Raw genomic sequence first — 20,711 nt, 5'->3', positions numbered from 1 at the left:
CCGAAGCCACGACGCCCGCGGTCGCCGGGACCGGCTAGACCGGCGGACAGACTGAAGCCGAAGAGGTCGCGCTCCCGCTCTCTCAGGAGGAGAAGATCACGGAGCCGTGGACGGTCATCGTCGGACTCAGGACGACGCCGTAGGAGGCACAGGTCCAGGTCACACACGCGCTCCTCGACCAGAGACTTTTCCCCGACGCTGTCGGATTCGCCGGGGACTAGGGTGTCTCCGGTGGACGATTTGGTCTCTTTCCAAGAGGTGCTGTTGAGAGGGGCAGCAAAGTTGGGTATCACGGTGACGGTTCCAACACCCACGATGTCCGTGATATTCGAGACACTTCATAAGAAACATCTGTCTCGCCCTCTACTGCCTCTTGTACCAGGACTGGTGGAACCCGCGTTGGAGCTGTTCCTCACTCCCGCGGTGACGAAGGCCGCCCCCTCCAGGCTCATGAAAAAGTATAGGGCCCCGGAGTCGGACCCTACCTTTTTGAGGGTGGACCCGAAGCCGGATTCGGTCATCGTGACGGCGGCGAGGAAACCACATGCGACCGCCCCTTCATCGACGGTCCCGCCTGACGAGGAAAGTCACTGGCTGGACTCTGCGGGCAGGAAGGTGTGTGGGACCGCCGCCACCACCATGAAGGCGGCGAGTGCAGGGGCTTTGTTGGGCCGTTACGACCGGGCCCTGTGGGAGTCCCTGCAGCAGTATGCGGACCTGCTGCCCCGGGACAAGAAGGAGGACTTCTTGGAGACAGTGCGCGAAGGCATGCTGGTTTCTAATCAGGTGATCGGCGCAGCGGCGGATGTATCCTTGTTGGCCGCCCACGCCTACTGTCATGGCGTCCACCAGAGGCGGCATTCGTGGCTGCGCCTGACGTTCCTCAAGCCAGAGGCGCAGCAAAGAGTGGCCAACCTGCCCTTCTCGGGGGAAACCCTGTTCGGGAAGCATGCGGATGATGAGATGGCCCGCATGAAGGCGGAGGCGGAAACCCTGACGGCCGTCTGGTTGGAGAAGGCCGAGAAGAAGAAGCGCCCGTTCCAGAGGCGGTTCGGGTCTTCGGGCAGAGGGCGTGGGCAGGGTTCGGGACAGCAGCAGCAACAACCGCAGCAGTTCCGCAAGCCCTTCCAGAAGCGCCAGAGGGGTAGAGGAGGCCAGCAGGCTACTACCACTACCAAGGGCCCGGCCGGGTCTCGGCCCTGAGCGGCTACTTCCCCCTCAACCATTACCCACTCCAGTGGGGGGGAAGCATTCAATTTTTTCCGGCAGAGTGGAGAAAAATTACTCAGGACAAGTGGGTGCTGAATATTGTTTGCAATGGATACAGTCTTCGGTTTATCAGCCCACCTCCAGCGATCCCGCCGGTCAGCTCTCGATTCCAGCTGAGATAGCTCCAGGCGGAGGCAGACATCTTGTTGAGAAAAAAGGCGGTAGAAGAGGTACCTCTGTCTCAAAGGGGAAGAGGTCTGTACTCTCGGTTCTTCCTCGTTCGCAAGAAGGACAAGAACGAGTTCAGGCCCATCCTGGATTTGCGACAGGCAAACAAATGGATTCGCAGAGAGAAGTTTTGCATGCTATCGTTGCACCAGATTTACCCTCAGCTGCAACGGGGAGACTGGCTCTGTGCCATAGATCTACAGGATGCGTACTTCCATTTGCCCATAGCACGGAAGCACAGGAAGTTCCTGCGATTCCAAGTCGGCGCCAATCACTGTCAATACACAGTACTGCCATTCGGGCTAAAGTCTGCGCCCAGGACCTTCTCGAAGTGCATGGCGGTGGTGGCGGCACACCTGCGGAGGAACAAGGTGTTTGTCTACCCGTATCTGGACGATTGGCTGGTCAAGGCTTCATCCTTCTCGGAAGCACAAGATCACTTCCGATGGACGTGTGCTCTCTTACACAAGCTGGGGTTACACGTCAACATGTCCAAATCGGTCACGACTCCGGTCCAGTGCATACAGTACCTGGGGGCCTCCATCGATACGCGGTCAGCAAGCGTGTCTCCTTCGGAGGAGAGACGGTTATCACTCCTTCGGAAGGCTCAGGACCTCAGGACTGCTCCATTGACGACAGTGAGGAAGGTGTCTTCTCTACTGGGATCGATGGCCTCCTGTATCTTCCTCACGCCTCACGCACGGCTACACATGAGACCACTGCAGGAGTGCTTGGAGGATCAGTGGGATCAGAGGACAGGCTCTTGGGATGACAAGATACGACTGTCGCTGCATGCTCTTCAGTCTCTGAAGTGGTGGTGTTCGGCGGAAAACCTCCTCAAGGGGGTTCCCTTCCACAAGGACATTCCCACGACGAGTGTAGTGACGGATGCTTCTCTCCAGGGCTGGGGAGCGCATTCCGGGGACTTGCAGATTCAAGGAAAGTGGTCTCCTTTGGAATCCACGTACCACATCAATTTCCTGGAACTCAGATCTGTCTTCCTGGCACTGAAGGCCTGCCTTCCGTCCTTCCAGACCAACTCGCTGCTGATACAGACGGACAATACAACCACGATGTATTACCTCAACAAGCAGGGGGGGTCGAGATCGCGCACTCTGTCGCAGGAGGCGCAGGCGATCTGGCGCTGGCTGCTGGCCCGAGGACTGACGATTACAGCCACGCATCTGCCAGGGGTGCAGAATGCTCAGGCGGACGCCTTGAGCAGGCTGATTCAGGAAAACCACGAATGGGTCATAAACGACGAAGTACTAGGAGAAGTCTTCGCAAGGTGGGGGACTCCAGACGTAGATCTGTTCGCCACCGCCGAAAACAGCAAATGCCAAGACTTCGCATCCAGGTACTACCAGCGGGGGACGCTGGGGAATGCGCTATGGATCGATTGGTCGAACAGCTTTCTGTACGCTTTTCCACCCATTCCCCTGATTCCGGCGGTGCTCATCAAGCTGTCCCAGTCCAGGGCGCGGATGATCCTGATCGCCCCGGAGTGGCCCAGGCAGTGGTGGTTCACGGACCTTCTTCACCGGTCTCTCCTTCCTCACATGCGGTTGCCGTGCAGGCCGGACCTTCTCACGAAGTTCGGGGGGCGGATGGTGCACCCCAACCTCTCGTCTTTGAGTTTGGCGGCATGGCTCCTGAAATAGTGCAATATGGCCATCTGAATCTACCAGACGATTGTATGGACATACTGAAGGAGTCTAAGCGACCTTCCACTAGGACATCCTATGCTTACAAGTGGAAGAGGTTCTGTATCTGGTGTAAGTCCAAGAACTTTGATCCGACAGCATGTAAGGAAGATGTCATCCTTCCATACCTTTTACATCTGGCGCAGTCTGGCCTTAATTTCCATTCCATTAAGGTTCATCTGGCTGCTTTGACTGCTTACAGGAAATGCCCTTCACAGACTTCCTTCTTTCAGATCCCTGTGGTCAAGGATTTTTTGGAAGGCTTGAAGAAAGTGTTTCCTCCCGTCAGACTTCCCTCGCCCTCCTGGGACTTGAATGTGGTGCTGTCCAGACTGATGAAGGAGCCTTTTGAACCCATTCACAAGGCTTCATTGCAGCACCTATGCTGGAAGGCGGCGTTCCTAGTGGCCATTACATCGGCCCGCAGGGTGAGTGAACTTCAGGCATTATGTTGTCAAGAACCTTATACTGTATTTCATGCTGCTAAGGTTGTGATGCGTACTCACCCTAAATTTCTTCCTAAGGTTATCTCTGATTTTCATGTCAACCAGACCATAACTTTACCTACGTTCTTTTAGAATCCCTCTTCGCCAGCGGAAAGGTCTCTCCATTCCCTGGATGTTCGAAGGGTGTTGAAATTTTATCTGGATAAGACCAAGGATATTCGTAGGTCTGACCAATTGTTTGTTAATTATGGCTCAGTCAGGACTGGTCTTGCGACCTCTAAGCAGTCCATTTCTAGGTGGATTGTGTCCTGCATACAATTGTGTTATCAAAAGGCTAATAAAACCTTAGGGGGTAAACCTAAGGCTCATTCCACCAGGGGCAAGGCTGCCACGACGGCTTTGCTGCGTAATGTTCCTATTGCGGAAATCTGCAAGGCGGCCACTTGGAAGTCGGTCCATACCTTTGCTGCGCATTACTGTCTGGACTCGGATGCCAGGGCAGATGCTCAGGTTGGGCAGGCTTCGCTGCGAAATTTGTTCGCACAGTAGTGGGTTTGTCTTGTTTGTTCTCCACCGCTGCTGTTGTGTGGGGATGGGCTTGCCATTCTATTCACTAGATTATGACTATACACAGAGATCCCCTACTACAGAAGGAGTAGTTTCTTTTCTGTAACTCCAGTTCTGTAGTAGGGGTATCTCTGTTATAGTCATAAGCGCCTGCCCTCCTCCCCGGTGGAGAGATATTTATTCATATGGAGAATGCTACAGGTCTGGCGTGCTACGCCTTCAAAAAGAACAAAGTGAATGGGACCTGCTGGGCATTCTGGGATACTGGGGAAAGATCTGGAAATCTGGAAAGTTTTCTTAAAGGCACAGTATCCTGTTTTAGGCCACATAATGGCAGCCTATGGGGCTTGTCTGTCCACTCCTTCCTCTCTATCATTCCAGAGGCTTTTGCTGGTAGAGGCAGGGTTTTTTCCTATGTGAGAAAAACTAGACAGGCAGTGCTGTTTGTGGATGTTGGTGGAATTCTAGTTGAAGTACTGGACAGTGTAGCCTGTGGGTATAGGCTGCATTATCTGTCTTTAAATTAAATTCTCTCTTAAAGGTGTATGCAGGTCTGCATGATTTGTCACCTTTTAGAGATTATTTTTTATTGCTCCGGGGTCCACGCACATGGGCGGGACTATTCACTAGATTATGACTATAACAGAGATACCCCTACTACAGAACTGGAGTTACAGAAAAGAAACTGCTCCTTCCATTGGGAGGGGTATAGACTCCAGCATTGATATTCACCGCCATGCCTGGCTGCGATCGACTGGGTTCTTGGTTGATGTCCAGTCCCCCTTGATGGACATGCCCTTTGATGGGACTTGCCTGTTTAGGGAAAAAGCGATTTCGCTTTAGAAAACTTTAAGGAGAAAAGGTCTATTACTCAATCTCTGAGCTTTTCTGCCCACCTCCCTAACCACAACAGTTTCACTGTTCTATTTGCATCTTTGGCTGAGGTGTCCCTTACTGCCAACCCATATAGTCCCACAGGGAACCCAAATGTTTTGCGGTAATGTATGTGGTAACCTCCGCCCTCATTGCGAAAGTCAGCGTGCCGCTCAGACTACCGCTTCCTATACCCTCTCACAGCCCCAACTGCCAAACCTCTTTATCGGATCCTTGCAGGGACACAACCCCTTAGTGGAGACAGAGTTCACCAATTCTTACCGGGCTCAGAAGCAATCATGTCAGACAGGTGGGTCCAGAGATTGATCGCAAGGAATATGCTTTGCTGCTCCTCTTTTTGCCATCACACCTTCCACCGTTCCCTCACAGACTGACAAAAGACCACCTCTGGATTTTGCAGCATGATGTGCAGTTGCTTTTGCCACAAGGGTCTTTTGCGGGGGTTCTTATACCAGAATTAGGCTGATATTCCCACTACTTTCTGGTGCCTAAGAAAGTTGGTGGTCTTTGACATATTCTAGATCTATGCTCTCTCAATACCTTCCTCCAGATGGAGACATTCCATGTTCGAGGCATATGAGCTGCAGATTGTATACTTTTGCATAGATCGCCATCTGGAGTTGGGCTTGGATGTTTGCAGTTTGTTTTTGTCCTGGAAGAAGTCTTTGTAGTCACGAGGTAGGTGACTCCTCCGTAGGACGATAGTGCGCATGGGCATCGACTGCATCCTTGATTGTTTTTTTCCGCCTTCGGGTGTACATTGCTGCGCTCCGGGTCGATATCGGTTTCGAATCCCCCTTCGACGCTCAATTCTCTCCACGCGACGGTATTGTCTCGATCGCATTTTCCCTTTTTGAAGCGCATCTTCAAAACAAACTTCTTGGCATTCGTTTTCGATGCGTGCCGTTGGGCCTCTCCGCGCCGACCACTCCTGCAGTCAATGGAAAGCACTACTTTCAAAAAGTGCCCCCTGTGTGGTGTAAGTTCACACACACAGACTTGCACGAGGTGTGCAATCTCTGTTTCTCCCCCAAGCACGAAGAAAAGAACTGCAAGGCCTGTGCATCATTCAGGTCAAAGAAAACCATCCGTGATCGTCGGGCTCGGCATCACGAAATGTCTTGTGGAAGCAGCTCAATTCCGGACGTCTTCGGAGCAGATCCCGAAATCCAGCTGGAATAATCAGGTGACGAAGAAGACATCTAAGTCTCCGAAGCTGATGACTCCATCGCTGAAGAGGAGACAGTCACCCCGGCTCAGCGGTCCGTGAGTACCGAAACCCCTTTACCCAAAAACAAAGAAGGCCCCAGTGACACCCTTATCCTCCGGCTCGGGTCAACACCGACAACATACTTCAGACTCCCCGCCCTTGGGCTCAGCTCTGAAACCGAAACATAAGCCTTCCGACTCAGGCTCGAGTCAACCCCATTCCGGTGCCGGGAAGTCCTCCCCGGCACCGGAACCACAAGGCAAAGACTCTTCGTCGACGTCGAGGCATACCCAAGACAAAGACTCTGAACCGAAGAAATCTTCAGAGCCGAAAAAGGCTTTAGACTCCAAAAAGTCATCGAAGCCAAAAAGAACCTCGGACTCCAAAAAGTGATCAGAGCCCAAAAAAGACTCAGAGCTGAAAAAACACTCACAGACTCAGTCCAAGGAAAGGCTCGGTTCTGAAATCTAAGGCACCGAACAAAGACATTTTGCCCACTCAGCCTGATTTTTCGGACCCAAAACAAAAGACTTTGTTTATTTATCCAAACACAGGCAAACTAGTTGCCAAGCCTCCAAAAGAGAGGAAACTGGACACTTCAGAGGACCCTTAAATACCTCCCTCGAGAGAGGACATGGGCACTAACGCTTCCCCACCTCCTCCAGTTAATCCACATTCATTGATTTCTCCTCCACGCTCCCCACAACCTTTAGTTTCACCTCACACATCAGATACTGGCGGTGACGTATGTGGGGATACAGATCCACAGGGGGATGATAATGATGATTCACATACTATCCCACATAATGTGGACCCTTGGGAGGACAACAATACAGACCCTGACCCACATAATAACCCGAATGTCTATCCATCTAAGTCGTCGCCACCAGATGGCAACACTGGGTTTGCGCAACTAATCAACAGAGCTGCCCAATACCATGGAGTCCCCTTACACTCCGACCCCCAGAAAGAGATATTTTGCTAGAAACCTTCGCACCCTCGCTAAAAACAGCAAGCACCCTGCGAATGTTAAAAGGCTCGATAAAACATGCCCCAGAAGTTTTTAAGGACCCAGTCAGAGCCAGGGTTCTCAACCCCAGCGTGGATTAAAAAATACAAGGCAGCTCCTAATACCCCAATTTATATTAAAGGTCAAATCCCCTCGGGTTGCCTTGTGGTAACTAATGCACGTGAGCGGGCAAAGTCACAGGGTACAGGCGACACTGCACCCCCTGAAAAGGAATCCAAATCAATTGACGCATCAGGGAAACGTATCCCGTCACAGGCTGCAAACCCTTGGCGTATTGCCAATGCCCAAGCCTTATTGGCTAGCTACGACAGAGCCCACTACGACGAGCTTGAAAAGCTCATGGAACACCTTCCTGACCAGTACAAGCTAAAGGCCAATGATCTTACCCAGGAGGACAAATTAATTACAAACACCTCAATAAAATGTGCGTTGGATGCAGCCGATACCGCATCTCGCGCAATCAATACTAGTGTCTTGTTGCACAGACAGGCCTGGCTATGGATTTCTGGATTCAAGCAGGAGGTTCAGACTGCTATTTTAAACCAGCCGTTTGATCAGAAGCATCTTTTTGGGCCACCAGTCGACACATCCCTAGAAAAGATGGTCTATGGGGGGCCTTACAGTTCCCTTCCCCTAGGGGCTCCTTTCGACGCTTTTTCCTTTAGAGCCGGCTCAAAAACCACTGGTTCAGAACAGCTTCCTCCTACAAAAGCCCCACTCAAACATCCCCCAAAGGATATTTTCGCGGAGGATACAGAGGCAACAATAATAAGGGGAGAGGTTGCGGCAATAACCGCTGCACCTCCCCTACCACTAAACAGTGACTTCCCTGCACTTCCCCCCCGATCATACCACTCCTGTCGTGGGCCGTCTTTCACAGCTCCTACCTGTCTGAAATTCCATCACAACAGACAAGTGGGGAAGACAAATTATCCAGTATGGCTATTGCCTGGAACTCACTTCTACCCTCAAACATTCCTCCCAGACACCACCCGTTGTCCTTAGAACATCTAACACTTCTAAAACAGGAGGTTCTCTCTCTATTACAAAAACATGCAATAGAACCATTCCCCTTGCCTCATCAAGGCAAAGGGGTTTACTCCCTCTACTTCCTAATTTCAAAGAAGGATGGCTCGCTCAGGCCCATACTGGACCTCAGACCACTCAACTTCTACATTCAGTCAGACCACTTCCACTTGGTCACTTTCCAACAGGTGCTTCCACTACTTCAACAGGGCCACTTTCTCTCCACTCTGGATCTAAAGGACGCCTTCTTCCATATTCCCATTGACCCCGCTCACAGGAAATATCTCAAATTTGTGGTGCAGGGTCAACACTACCAATTCAAAGTCCTCCCGTTCGGGGTCACTACAGCACCCAGAGTCTTCACCAAATGCTTCCCCAGCTCCCGAATCACAGCCCCCCCGCCCCCCACCCCATGGTTTCCCTGAAATGACTATCTGCGCGCACGTCGCGCTGACGTCATTTCAGTGAAACCGAAATTGAAATGAGCCAAGAGGCTCATTTCAGTTAAACTTTCTATGTGCTCAGGGGGCTATCCACTAGACACCAGGGAGGCGGGAGTGGCCCCTTGGGCAAGGGCCTTTGCTCCCCCCAAATTGATGTTGTCTCAATACGTTTTTGGCCCTTGTTTGCCGCGTGTACTTGGGCCTCCCACACGAGTGAGGCGCAATTTTTATCGGGAGACCCGGGGGAACACTGGGTGGTAGGAAATTTGTGTCAGCCTGTTGATGCCACAACTTTCCCACACAATGTGTGGAAAAAGTGATATTGTCAGGTAAATTTGAGGTTTGCAGGGGATTCTGGGTAAGGAAACGTTGGGGGATCCTCGCAAGCCATACCTCCCTGGAATCCCCGGGGTGTCTAGTTTTCAGAAATGTTTGGGTTTGGTAGGTTTCCCTAGGTGGCCGCTGAGCACGGGGCCAAATACCCAGGTGACCCCCCTTGCAAAACCAGGTAGTTTTGAGATGGGCAATTTTGATGTCGCCTCAATACGTTTTGGGCCCCTGTCTGCCGCGTGTACTTGGGCCTCCCACACGAGTGAGGCACCATTTTTTTCTGCAGACCCGGGGGAACGCTGAGTGGTAGGAAATTTGTGTTAGCCCGGTGATGCCACAACTTTCACACACCAAAAATGTGTGGAAAAAGTGATTTTTTTTCAGCTAAATTAGAGGTTTGTAGGGGATTCTGGGTAAGGAAACGTTGGGCGATTCACTCAAGCCATACCTCCTGGAATCCCCCGGGTGTCTAGTTTTCCAAAATGTATAGGTTTGCTAGGTTTCCCTAGGTGCCGGCAGAGCTAGGGTTAAAAAACTACAGCTAGGCACTTTGCCAAAAAAGGGTCATTTTTCACTTTGAAATTGTGGTGTGTCCACGTTGCGTTTTGCGCCGTTTCCTGTCGCGGGCACTCGGCCTACCCACACAAGTGAGGTACCATTTTTTCTCGAAAGACTTTGGGGAACGCGGGGTGGGTGGAAATTTGTGGATCCACGCAGATTCCAGAACTTTAGGTTTGCAAGGGATTCTGGGTAACAGAACCTGGTGAGAGGCAGTCAAGTCACCCCATCCTGGATTCCCCTGGGTATCTAGTTTTAAAAAATGTATAGGTTTGCTAGGTTTCCCTAGGAGCCGGCAGAGCTAGGGTTAAAAAACTACAGCTAAGCACTTTGCCAAAAAAGGGTCATTTTTCACTTTGAAATTGTGATGTGTCCACGTTGCGTTTTGCGCCGTTTCCTGTCGCGGGCACTAGGCCTACCCACGCAAGTGAGGTGCCATTTTTCTCGGGAGACTTAGGGTAATTCAGATTTGTAAAGCAACTGTTAATACCTATTGACTTTCGATGCATATCTGCCTTCAAAATGAAAGACAATGTGTAAAAAAGAAGTAATTCTGAAAAATGATTGATAATTCTCATGCTAGTATGAGTATTCTCAATTTCGGAAATGTGCAAATATCTACTGTTTCTAAACTCTATATTTTATTCCCATTTCAGAAATACATAGGTGTCTTTCATACCGATTTTTCCATGTATACATTTTCCAAGAATAATTGCTATATACCCGCCTTCATGCTGTCCTTCAGGGTGAGACTGATACAGGTCCTCATGGGCAATGCCACCACCATGTTGTACTGTAACAAATAGGGAGGGGTGAGGTCACGGACCCTGTGTCAGGAGAACTTACGCCTCTGGAAACGGCTGGACCACCAAGGCATTTTCCTAGTGGTGAACCACCTGACAGGATCAATGAATGCCAGGGTGGACAATCTCAGCTGTTGACACCTAGCCAATCACAAATGGCAGCTACATCTGGAAATGGCGCAGGGTCTGTTCTGCAAATGGGTAAAACATTGGCTCGATGTTTTCACAACCGCATAGAGCGTGCAATGTCATTAATTATGTACGTTAGATTTTCCAACTTGCCTTTCTCTTGGGGACCTCAAGTGGAACTGTATGCTTTTTTGCCGATACTACTCCTGCCCCGAGCTCTCAAAAAGATCAGGGTGGACCAGGCTCAAGTCATCCTAGTAGCTACTGATCGGCATGGCGAGTATGATATGCAATTCATATATGTAGACATCCTGGGTTTGATCATCTGTCCTCCGATCAGGCTGCCCCTCCGAGAGAATCTGCTTTTACAGCAACTGTGCAGGGTTCTGCACCCAGGCTTATGCGATCTCTACCTTCATGCTTGGAAATTGAGCTGCAAAAACTGAATTCATTTGATCTTCCTCAATAGGTGGTTGATGTATTTTTGACTGCTAGGCATCCCTCTACCAAAACCATAAACGCCTGTCATTTGGACAAATTTGTGGTTTGGTGAGGCATGCGTCAGATTGACCCCATCCAAGTTAAATTATCTGATGTTCTGTCGTTTTTCTGTGTCTTGCCTGGCGAGGCTTTGCTTTGGGCATGGTTAAAGTTGTATTTCAGCACTTTCAGCCTTTTTACTGTTGCCAGATCAGACCCCATTGTTTAAGTCACCGGTTGTGATGCGATTTTTGAAAGGGCTGCAACATGTTTCCCCCTTCTCTTTTTGTCATATCCTAATGGGACCTTAATCTCATCCTGAATTATCTGATGAGCACACTGTTTGAGCTGCCTCACAGCTGTCCTTTACGTCTCTTTACTATCAAGACCATGCACCTTATTGCCATCCACCAGGGATGCCGTGTGAGTGAGCTTCAAGCTCTTTGTGTTACTCCGCTATACACTACTTCCTTGCCAGACAAACTGGTTCTGTAGACACTGGCATCCTTCCTGCTGAAAGTTGTGACGCCGTTCCACATCGAAGCATCACCCTGCTGGTGGTCTATGCTCTGCCTCACCTTCTAAGAAAGAGGAAAGACACAGTCGCATTGACTTTAAGAGCGCGCTTAGCTTCTACATAGATTGTTTCACAGCTCTTGTGGGATTCTCTGGAGCAAAAAAAAATTAGTAAGTGCAGAATAGCATCATCTCCCGCTGGATCGTGCTGTGCATTACGTTCTGCTATGCGTTGGCCAAAAAGCAGTCTCCGGAAGGACTGAGTGCTGAGTCTACCAAGGCCAAAACTGCGACCACTGCATTGGCATGCCTAGACATTTGCCAGCAGGTGGCTATGCAGGCGTCCCTCCATTAATTCACAAAACACTTTTGCCTTGACAGCCAGATGCGCAGAGAGGGGCATCTTGCCCTCCCGGTTCAGCAGGACTTTATGGTTCTAGTCCATCCACAGACCCACCTCTGACTATCTATTGCTTTCAAAAGAGGAGCAATTTTCAGCTAAAAGTCTCTAATCAGAAGAACAAGTTACTTCCCTTCATAGCCCTCTTTCTGGTAGAGATTCTATCTAGCCACATATTCCTCATGAACCTCCCATCCGCCCTGTTCTGTGATTGTTTCTCTGTCCAGTAATGAAATCTTAAGTCTAAAAATCTGCACACGATATACCAATTTGCTTTTGGGGCTCTGTGATGGGGGGCATGGACAGTCTGGCAACTGATGTCAGTGCGTGGATTGCTACATTTATAGGCCTGCATGGATTTTCCAGGTATGGCGTCCGTGCAGAGCAGCAAGACACCACTTTCTGGCACACAGAGGTACTGCTGAAAAGTTTCCAGATCCAGTCTAACTCCTGAGGAAAGATCAAAAACGGAGGAATCTGTAGCTAGAAAGAAAGTTAACAAAGGTAAGTAGCTTATTCATTCTGACTAGTCCTTCTGTGAGTGGCAGGCGCCCCACAGGTGAAATAGCTGTTGAGTTTCATTAGGTGATCCTTCGACTCAAGGTGTCATTATACTGATCTGTGTTGCTAACGAAATTAGAACAAACGTCAAAGCATTCTTTTACAAGCTTGATGCTGGAATTAGATGAAAACAACCATGGAATGCCCATTACATGCATTGCAAACACAATATAATATAAAATATTGAATTGAGCACACGCATGTTGGTTTAAACCAGTCATAGTTTGCAATTGATTTTGGCTTATTTATTTTTTAATTTTTCCAACCACAGGTCATAATGTCTGTTTATTAGATGTACAGGTCCACAAAGGATTTCTTGTTGGCCATTCATACATCCAAGATGCAATATAGAGAAGGACTGGTTAGTCTGCTCCCTGGACTGTAGAGAGTTTTTCTACCCGTGTCAGTGTTCTTATTTACATCATAGGTTTTCCTTGTCACAGATAATATGATCATAATATTTGTGTTGATTTAATAGGTGTCACAGCTTTCTACATGTATTACAACTAAGGTGGATTCTTATGTGTCTTACATGAAGTAGGATTAACGTAACCTATACCACTGCCTTGCTAACAATGGTTATTGTTAAAGGTTACATTATTATCCAATAAATGCAGAATCTTATAATGAGTAATTTCTTACAACGGGCTTTCTGTAAACATTGGTGGAATTATTTGTAATTAACCAAACACATTTCCTCCAGCTTCATAACTAAAAAAAGTTTTTTTTGCCTGATGAACAGCAATTTAAAGGAGAGAATTAAGTGAACTATTGTATAGCCAAAAACATGATTTCACTGGGAGGGAGCTATGCAAGAGTGACAGATGGTGACACACTCTAATAGTTACATTGGCTTCATTTCCAATAAGATGATTTCTTCTTTTGTGTATTGGTACTAGTCTCCTACCAAACTCTACTAACATTACATGCCTCCTACGCGGATACCCTAAACTCTCCTCAGTTAATCATCACCAAGGCATGATTTGAGCAAGAACAGTGTGAGCATAACTGATTATAAGTTTTGGGCATCAACTTTGAAATGCGATACAGAAACAGTATAAACATTTCAGGGTGTGAAAGAAGCACTGGTGCCTTGTATAGTACTTTTCAGCATTCCAACCCCTTATACAAACTGCTGTTTTAAAATGGGTGTGTCTGTGAAAACAACAGTGAAACATATTTTAGAGACTCAATACTCATTTGAGGTAAGCATGTTTGATTCTCACTTTCGTTGGGATTTTAGTGTAGTAGTTAATTGAGCAAACATTTGTGGTGTTTAAAAGGGTTATACTAAGAGCAGTTAGTCACTGCTTATATAACTTCTACAGTCTTCCCATTACATCAACTACATGTGTGTATTTAATTTCTTCCTCTTATTCTCAAGGAAGAGATACTCTCCAGTGACCCAGGAGTAGCAAAATCTCGTTCAATGGTTTTCATGGATGTAGTTGAGTGAACACAGTACCTCACAGAATACATTCTTAGATGTCTCCTAACATTATGAGGCTACTCCCTTCCCCCCAGGCTAAAGTAGACTGCCTCGAAAATATTTTGCTGTTCTTGCCGCATCAGCCGTGTGAAACTTACCAGGGTCAACTTAGCGCTGAGACACCTATGGGTATTTGTGCTCTTTACAAGTTGCTAAAATAAATAAATAAACTACCTGATAGGTAAAGGTATTTAGCCACTCAAACATGTATCCTTTTTTTTTAAATCTGTTTGTGGTTGACATTTTATAATGTTTATTTTGTTTTCAAAGATATTTAATCACGAGTTGTTTGGAGATGTAGCAGAGGAAAAGGAGGTTAAAGGAATTGTATCCAAAGTCATGGAGGCACGCACCAGCAAGAGTTATGATTCATATGAACTCCTGGCACAGTTTGTAGGGAAGGATCTTGTAATAAAACTCATTCTTCCCCTGAAAGAGGTAAGTGTTATAGAACATCAGATACCTCCCCCACCCTATAAAGGTCTGCATAACTAGGTTATGGATTTGCTACTCAGTATTGTGTCTATTCGTTTGTTATTACGTTAAGACAACATTCACATTTGTTAGGACCATATGTATGTAAGTGAACCATTATTACCTCATGTCACACTTGTTCCTTTGACAAAAGGTGAAAAACTTGTAGTGGAGTGTGTACATTATTGAAATTCAGCAATTCTCACACCATGCTTGGCAAAAACTCAAAACTATTCCCTACATTCCCCTTTGGTAGCTTGATCCACCTCAGTGCATGTACACCCTGCAAGAATTGCTGGAGTAACCAGAAGCCTAAAGCACAAAGATAAAAGTTACTATAATAAAAATCCAGTTAACTATTCCCCAAGGGTTAAAGAATTGTCGCTTTAATAGTTGCATTTAAAAAGTCCAGTTAATGTCTGTTGTGATTATACATTGGTAATTGTGTTTTTGAGTGTCGTGGGTCTCTTTAGTGCTACTCAGTCAAGGTACAGGCTAGGTCTTGAATGACCCAGAACATTGTGTGGTGGAGGACAGGAACACTAAGGTACGGAACTTCCACACAACTAGGTTAACCAGCAACATTGGGGTGCCATATAGTGGTAAAACTAAATTCCTGCAAAAGACCTGTAAAAGTGCTCTGTAGCTCAGCGCTTTGCTCTCTAGTAGGTGAATGTGTCTTGTGGACTATACCAAAAACTTAGAGTGGGCTTAGAGCTCACTCATTGCTTACAATTGGTATGCTAATCTGTTACTCTCATTTGCAGGCTTCCTATTCAGTGGTTTGTTCCTCCCCTTCAGTATAGCCTCATTGCTGTCCTTTTTATTGGCTTACATGTATCCTTCCACTTATAACTTTTAGGAAACTACTAAAGTGGGCTCAGAGGGCACAGATGGCAGATCTGTCCTCAGTCTCAACTGTGCCCCTTAAAAGCACTTTTGGTTCCCCGCTGGCTTCATTGCCTACTTCGGGTCCTGCAGTCGGCGCTAGTCCCTCGGATGTCAATGCTGGCGCTGGTGGAGGAGCCACAACCTATCATGGTATCCAACTCCAAGCCGAATTCTTCTTGAACTCGACTGAAGCCAAGCCCCAATCCGGATGTGGAGCAGCCAGTACTCAATCCCTCAGATTCAGGCACTATCCCATTGCCCCACAGTCGCACAAAGACACTACACCAACTTTTCCGTTCACACTCGGACTAGAGACAGCCATATTGAGACGACAAAGTGGAGGAAGTGTTTGCCTGACCTTATAATGAAGACAATTGGTGTATAGACCTACAAGAAGTCTGTTGATGCCAGCTGCCTCTTTCATGTAACTCCTGTGCACTTTAAGACATTTTTATTTATTTATTTATAAGGTTTTATATAGCACGAACGTGACCCACGAGGGTATCAGAGCGCTTTACAGTATAATGTTATAGAGACATAAGAAATAAAGTAGTATACACGCATTAGATATTCGTCATTACTTACAAAAGAGGTAAAAGGTATAAGATAACATAGGTATAAGATAACATAGGAGACCAATGGACGAAAACATGAAGATCCCAGAGGGCAACGTCATATTGCAGACAATAAAGTTATTGAGCCTTAGGTCTGAATTGTGAATATAAACAAACCAATAGTGTTCTCTTTCAATCCACACAAGGTAGCCAGTGATATGAGGATCGGATCGGTGACTCGAAGCCAGCATAGGGTCGGGTCTTAGGACGTGAATTGGTTCATTAGGAGGATTTTTACCTCTTTTTTTGAAGGCGGTAAAGGAAGAGATTCCCCGAACCACTGGAGGTAAGGCGTTCCAGATCTTTGGAGCGATCCCTGAAAAGGCTCTGCACCCAGGTCTCTTTTTATGAAAGGGTTGTGGTTTCAGAAGTAGAGAACTTGCGCTTCGTAATTGTCTGCATCCTCTGGATCGTTCTAGCTTTAGAGCTAGGTAACTGGGTGTGTTGTTGTGTAGTGCTTTATGGGCGATGCAGGCAACTTTTAGTTGAATTCTTGCCTCATATGGCAGCTAGTTCAGCGTTTTCAAGGTCGGAGAAATTTGGCTGTTTCTTTTAGCTCCTGATACCAATCTTGCTGCAGCGTTAAGTGAAGCCCTCAGCGGAGCCAGCTTGTATCTGGGGAGACCACAGAGAGTGGTGCTTCCATAGTCTAATCTTGATAGCACTAAGGCTTGCACTGCCATTTTTAAGTCGCTCTGAGGGAGGAAGGGTTTAAGTTTCCTTAGTAAACTCATCTGGTGATTGGCTCCCTTGGTAGCCTTACTGATGTGCGACCTCATATTCAGATGTTTGTCTATGGTGACTCTCAGGGATTTCGCAGAATCGATGATGAGGGGAGCACAGTCAAAGACTGATAGGTGTTTCAACCACTGCTCTATCTTTGGGGTGTGATTAGGTGGGGAGATGAGAATGAATTCTGTTTTTTTTGTATTGAGCATGAGGTGATTGTTCCTGAGCCAGCTTTGTGTGTTCTGTAGAATGGCGTTGAGGGAGATAAAGTCTTCTGGTGTGGAGATTTTCAAATATAGTTGGGTGTCGTCCGCATATAGGTGGTAAAGGATATTCGCTGATTTCAATGCGTTCGCTAGGGGTTCCATTAGAAGGTTGAAAAGAATAGGTGATAGGGTTGAGCCCTGGGGAACGCCTATGTCGACCACGGATGGTTGAGAGAGTGTATTCTTCATCTTGAGTCTTTGTGTCCTGTTATTAAGGAAGGAGAACCATTGTAATACTGTGCCCGAGAGGCCCATCCTTCCTTCCAATAGGGACAGTAGGTTGTCCTGTTTAACCGTGTCAAAGGCGGAGGATAGGTCAAGCAGTATCATTAGGCAAGATTCGTTGCGTTCAAGCATATTTAGTATGTCATCAAATATGTGTATGAGTGCAGATTCTGTGCTGTGACCTTGACGGAAACCAGATTGGTGATTGTCTAGGAGGTTGTAGTTCTCAATATGGTTGCATAATTGTATTTGTACACATTTCTCCAGCAGTTTAGCCAAGGTGAGGATGTTAGATATAGAGTGGTAATTGTTGAGATCTGATGGGATGGCATCCGATTTCTTTAGTATAGGCGTAACCTTCCCAATTTTAAGACAGTCTGGTATGGAGCCTTGCCTCAGAGAGGCGTTTACAATTTTTGCCCATAAAGGAAGGATGGATGTTTTTATCATTTTGAATAGGGCAGGAGGAAGGGGGTCAGAGAAGTGATTGGAGGGATTGATTGCTAGAAGAATGTTATAGATTTTTAGTTCAGATATTGGCTCGAAGGTTTTCCATGAGGCATTGTTATTTGTGACTTCCCCTGGAGAACTGAAAAGGACCTTGAATTGTGAATAAGCTTTAGCATCCTGGGCCACAGGTTGTGGGAGGACCCTCTTAGATTGGATGTCGAGCTCGATGGCCTGTATCTTTTCATGGAAGAAGTTTGCAAGCTCATCACAGGAAAGTGTAGCCAGGTCGTTTAGATCCGTAGATTTAGCCGTGTTGCGAGCTTGTTGCTTGACGATTTCGAAGAGTTGTTTTGGGCGGTTGATTGCTTGGTTCAGCTGGGTTCTGAAAAAGTCTGCCTTGGCCTTTAGAATCTTTCGGTTGTATGAGTGCCTTAATGTTCTATGGTGATGTAGGTGAACGTCGGTGGGTGCAGATTTCCATAGTCGTTCAGCAGCTCTTAGTGTGCGTCGCTCTGAGTTCAGGGAGTCATTGAACCACGGTTTGGAAATTTTGGCGGAAACATTTTTTTCTTTGAGGGTTGCTGTAGATTCCAAGATTTCAAGTATCATGGAATTGTAAAAGGCTGTGAGGTCATGGACGTCATCCATGTCCGTTGTGGGGGTCAAGGCGGAGTTGCATCGGTTTACCAGGGTGATGGGGTTGATATTCTGTAAGTTCCTTTTCCATTGTTTTGTTTTTGGAGGTTGACTCCTTTTTGGCATTACTTCGATATTGACGGAGAAGAAAATGCTGTGATGGTCACTCCAGTCGCAAGGGGTGATGGGTTCTAATGAGATGAAGCTTGATTTAGCTATGATGAGGTCCAGTGTCTCTCCCTTGTTGTGTGTTGGACTGTCACAGAATTGAGATAAATCCTGGTCTGCCGGAAACGCTTTAAGAGATCCTACACCATGATCGTTTGCATTGATCTGAAAGAAACACGTTAGTTAGATTCCTCACCTTAGAATATCCCCAGGCGTCAGACTGGATCCGGAAGATTTTTCGTCAGCAATACCCCTTGCGCGTCGCTAGGCGTCGTCTGCGGTTCCGCGTCCGTCGTCGGCGTCGTGCGCCGGAATGACGTCGCCGGAGTACTTAGACGCCGCCCTCGCGCGCTGACGTCAGTTCTTCTTTTTTCCGCGCCAGTAAGCGCAGATACGGGAGAGCTTACCCCTTTTAGTCTTTTTTGACTACGTTTTTTGATCCTTTTTGATCTTGTTTCGACTCCGGTGCCGGTAGGATGCCTGGTTTTAAAGCCTGTGCTGACTGCAACCGCTTGATGTCGGTTACGGACCATCACCGCCTGTGCCTTTACTGTTTGGGCCTCGACCACGACGCGGAGTCGTGTTCGGACTGCAAGGCCCTGACCTCGAAGGCTAGACGGGAGCGGTCCCGTAAGCTTCTCGAGCTTCGCCACTCGGCTCCGCGCCCCTCTCGATCCCGGTCCAGGAGGAGGTCCATGGATCGGTGGCGGAGCCGCAGCCGACGTCATCATCGATCGTCTGGCTCCAAGTCATCGGGTAAGTCGAAGCACTCCAAGAAGTCCAAGAGGCGACACCGCTCTTCGGACTCCCCTCGCCGGTCGCGCGACTCGGCCGAGGGTCAGGGTGGTTACACCCCCGCGGCTCCAGCGGAGCCGCAGGCGCCGCGCAAGTCCCCATACCCGCCGGTCCCTGGGACTGACGCGACGCCGGCGGAAGTCAGTGCCTTCCTCTCGGCCATGAGGAACCTGGCTCCGCCGTCGACGCCCGCTGGCGCGCCTTCGGGCCCCGCAGACCCGACTGGGCAACCTTGCCTGCCGGCGGCTCCGGCGCCGTCGACGGCTCCGGCCTCGATGCCGCAAGTGCCCGAGGGACCCGTTCCCGAGTCCCCGCCGACGCCGGTACCACCTCCGACGCAGGCTCCGCTCGGCGTCGAGCCTCAGTTTAGCCTCGCTCCGGGCCCGGCGCCGTTACAGCGTCGATGGACGCCGCGTTCGGCGCCGCTGGAGACACATTATGTCTATCGCCCGGCTCCGATCCTTCCTCCTGCATACCAGGAATCGGATGACGGGGGCGAATGGGAGGGATCCGAGGATCCTATGGCCGTTCAGGCTCAGCTGTCACAGGACTGGGCAGATGAACTGGGGGAGGCCAGTGGTCTGGATACCTCTCCAGACACTGGATTCATCTCTCCTCCGACTGTGGCTTCGGAGGAGGGTGCTGCTTTCTCTGTGGTGCTGCGCAAGGCGGCCGCAGCCCTTGGGCTCGAGCTACCTGCCGTGGCTGTGAGGACTAACGTCCTCACTGAGGACTAACGTCCTCACTGAGGTGCTTCAGTCTGCAGCAAGCTCCACTGAGCCTCTGCTGCAATTCAATGAGGCCCTCATTGACGTTCTGCAGGGCACCTGGTCCAAGCCCTCCACAGTTCCTCCTGTGGACAGGAACGTCGCCAGGCGCCACCGCCCTGCTCCGGGCGACCCCAGTTTTCTGTCCCAACACCCTACCCCCGAGAGCCTGGTTATCCAGGCCTCTACCTCCCAATCCTCCTTCCCGACCGCTCCGCCGGACCGGGATTCCAAGAGACTGGAACAGTTTGGCAAAAAGCTGTTCTCCTCCCTTAGTTTGGGCCTGCGGTCCTTGAACACCGCCTGTCTTTTGGACCGTTATTCCCACTCTCTGTGGGATACGGTGGAGAACGTGCTGCCCCTGTGTCCGGAGGAGGTCCAGACACGACTTAGCCAGGCTCTGGCCGATGGGAGAGATGCAGCACGACATGCTATCCGATGTGGGCTTGACACTACGGACTCGCTGGGTAGGGCGATTTCTACCACTGTGGCGCTTAGACGTCACGCCTGGCTGCGGTCCACGTCCTTTTCGGGTGATGTCCAGAGCACTCTCATGGACATGCCCTTTGATGGCACTCACCTTTTTGGCGAGAAAGCGGACAGTGCGCTGAATCGCTTTAAGGACTCCCGGGCTACGGCCAAGTCCTTGGGCCTCTCGGCCCCGCGGTCGCAAA

The 20,711-nt window shown here is 48.8% G+C and overlaps 1 protein-coding gene across 1 annotated transcript in view; it reads left to right on the top strand.

Moving 5' to 3' along the window:
- The window catches only part of UTP20 (UTP20 small subunit processome component), a 1,051,825-nt gene that overhangs the window by 699,674 nt on the left and 331,440 nt on the right, over nt 1–20,711 (top strand). The window contains exon 45 of the mRNA XM_085653318.1: nt 14,293–14,460. Coding sequence (XP_085509444.1) covers nt 14,293–14,460 — 168 coding nt within the window. The remainder of the gene's footprint in view (nt 1–14,292; nt 14,461–20,711) is intronic.

Source organism: Triturus cristatus, chromosome 4_1 (assembly GCF_964204655.1).
Source record: "Triturus cristatus chromosome 4_1, aTriCri1.1, whole genome shotgun sequence".
In the NCBI taxonomy this organism is placed as follows: Eukaryota; Metazoa; Chordata; class Amphibia; order Caudata; family Salamandridae; genus Triturus; species Triturus cristatus.
Note: the sequence above shows the minus strand (reverse complement) of the source record. Positions and strands in the feature narration are given on the sequence as shown.